We start from the raw sequence: 2,456 nt of genomic DNA, 5'->3' as shown, positions 1-2,456 counted from the left end.
TGGAAATACTCATGCAACAACATCGGTACTAAACCATAATGAAATTAAGGATAAATAGGTTAAGATCCACTAAGTTATAAAATGCAAATTACTGAACTAAAAATGCTAAAATATGTGCTAAAGATAACTAAATAGGGACAAATTAACCAATAAGTAGGGAGAAAATATATGTTCTTTCTAGTACTATCACACCCCCAAACTTGAGTTTTTACTTGTCCTCAAGTAAAATAGAAACTAACAAAGCTACATAAGAATTCACTAAGGCAAATGATCATTCTAGCAACTTAAATTACCTAAAATCCTAATGTATGAGTCACATTCAGATGACATAATATTGCATCAATAATACATAAATATGAATGAATAAGACTGCAACTTCAGTAAAACCAGCATCATGTTTTAAATCCTAAATTCTATCTCCCAATACAATATTTATTGGACAATATATGTCTCTTTTTTGTGAATAAGGGATATTGTTGCATTACTTACCCTTGTTCCTGAGAAGTAACGATGGAGTACAAGAACTCCCTAGGGAGTATGTAATTGCGCTATCACACACTCATGCAGTGATAGCCTTTGGCTAGATTCATTTTTCTAACGTTTGCATGGGAGTGTTCCCTCTTTAATGTTTCACAATACACTCACTTTGGAGTGTCTCTTATTCATAACTATATATATAAGCAGTTGTAAATGGCAGATTCCTTCAAGATTCAAGGAATGCTACTAGTCACCCATTACTAATGCAACCTAAATCATTCATTAAAGAATTAAAGATACAACATTTAGTAAAATTTATCCAACTCATTCATTGATAATTTACATGATTCAAGAATTAAGCATCGAATGTAACAAAAATTTTCAAACACATTTGCATTAACCACAAATAAAACTTGCATACTTCATTAAACTCAAGAAAAAAAATTAAAATGTGGGTGTATTTTCAAACCCCATATGCATTCCCCCAAACTTAAAGTCTGCATTGTCCCTAATGCACTAACATTAAAATGCAATGACAATAAAAATACAATGACAATTTTCACTAACAAAATGACAATTACAGCTACATGCAGTGCATGAATACTTCAGCTAAAACTTAAAATAAACTAACTCAGTTTTCCTTGGCCATCAATGTAGCTGCACGATGTTTCTTCTTCTTCCTCTTTTTCTCTTCCTTCTTGATCTTTTTGTCTTTGAAGCGCTTTCGCTTCTTTTCTTTGGGCTTCGTACGGTCCTCAGATCGCTTTTCAGTTTTTGGCGCAACCCTGGCATCATCGGCTGCTTCTTGTTTAGGAGGGGTCAACTAGAGTGGTCCGGTATAGACCACTATCACCAATGAATTGTGGTGCTCCTCACTTGTTACCTCTGTAGCTTTTATCGGTCTAGCTCCATCTCGCTCCAGATTATCATTAGTTGCATCCACAAACTCTGATGCATTGACAATGTTCTCAACAGATTCTTTTTCAACAGCTTTTGTCTCAGTATTTTCTTTATCAGCCTTTTCGTTCACAACTTCAACACAGACTTCCTCCTCTCCAACAGGTACCTTTTGACTAGCAATGAAGTCACTCTCGACCAGGCTATTAATTCTTTGTATGTACTCCTCAATGTCCTTTGAGTCATCTTCTTTCTCATCATCAGAGATGTGTACAATGGGACGGGATTCCACCAATTTGTCTCGGTCCCCTTGGTCATCTTTCTCGGAGGAGGGTTCATATTCTCGGATGATTGATGGGAACACTAGAAATTCTGGGAGTGGGGTTGGGCTTAACTGACGTAATGCGGCTATAATAGAGTTGTTATAGGCCCTGGTATAAGCGTAGAACAAATTTTGTGATCTGTCCATATCCTATGTTGTAGCGATAAGCCTGATCTGCTTATTGTTGATGGAATTGGCCAACTTCTCGATATCCTTTATTTTGCGTAGAAATGATGTCTCTATAGTCAAGTTTGTTCCCTTGCTTTCTACTTTGATTTTACCCCTTTTTGTCTTGTTTGTCTCTGCCTCCTTCATTGTCGACATATCTTTGCCGCGAGTCATTCTCTCAATAGAGGCTTCATTGATTGGGCCCTTATTTTCCAGGACCTCTTCATCATCATGGGGCACAATCCCTTTCTACTGGCACAATATCATCATCAGCGATGGGAAAACCAAAATTTTAGTTTGCCTTATGGCGCAGCCAGCATTTTCCTAGTGGAGTATTACACCGACATCAATCTTTCTGCCATTGACAATTGAATGTATCAGGCACATTCTATCGAGGTTGACTGTGGTGTTGTGATTAAAGGGCAGTAGCCTGCAGTTGACAAAATGAAACCAGATTTTGCTTTGTAGTGTTAGGAAACGGTGATGCATCGTATAATTCTTTTGATGGGAACCCGTCCACAATGCTCATTCGACACATAAATCCTTCACCAACAGGTCTCTTTTGTCATATGTGATATCCTCAATAAACTTG

The 2,456-nt window shown here is 37.1% G+C and overlaps 1 protein-coding gene across 1 annotated transcript; it reads right to left on the bottom strand.

The window, feature by feature from the left end:
* Positions 1 to 1,108: 1,108 nt before the first annotated feature.
* Positions 1,109 to 1,843, bottom strand: LOC107898157 (glutamic acid-rich protein-like). Its single transcript, XM_016823697.1, has 2 exons — positions 1,361 to 1,843; positions 1,109 to 1,300 (listed from the first exon to the last, which is right to left on the bottom strand). Exons 1-2 carry the CDS (start codon positions 1,841 to 1,843, stop codon positions 1,109 to 1,111), a joined length of 675 nt encoding a protein of 224 aa, XP_016679186.1.
* Positions 1,844 to 2,456: the final 613 nt, after the last annotated feature.

This window comes from Gossypium hirsutum, chromosome D04 (genome assembly GCF_007990345.1).
Source record: "Gossypium hirsutum isolate 1008001.06 chromosome D04, Gossypium_hirsutum_v2.1, whole genome shotgun sequence".
Lineage (NCBI taxonomy): Eukaryota > Viridiplantae > Streptophyta > Magnoliopsida > Malvales > Malvaceae > Gossypium > Gossypium hirsutum.
This window is presented reverse-complemented; position numbering and strand designations above follow the sequence as displayed.

Coding starts and splice junctions, on each gene's coding strand:
- LOC107898157 (XM_016823697.1), bottom strand. CDS start 1,843: ATGGACAGATCACAAAATTTGTTCTACGCTTATACCAGGGCCTATAAC. Junction 1,301..1,360: donor GACCGATAAAAGCTACAGAG/GTAACAAGTGAG, acceptor GGACCACTCTAG/TTGACCCCTCCTAAACAAGA.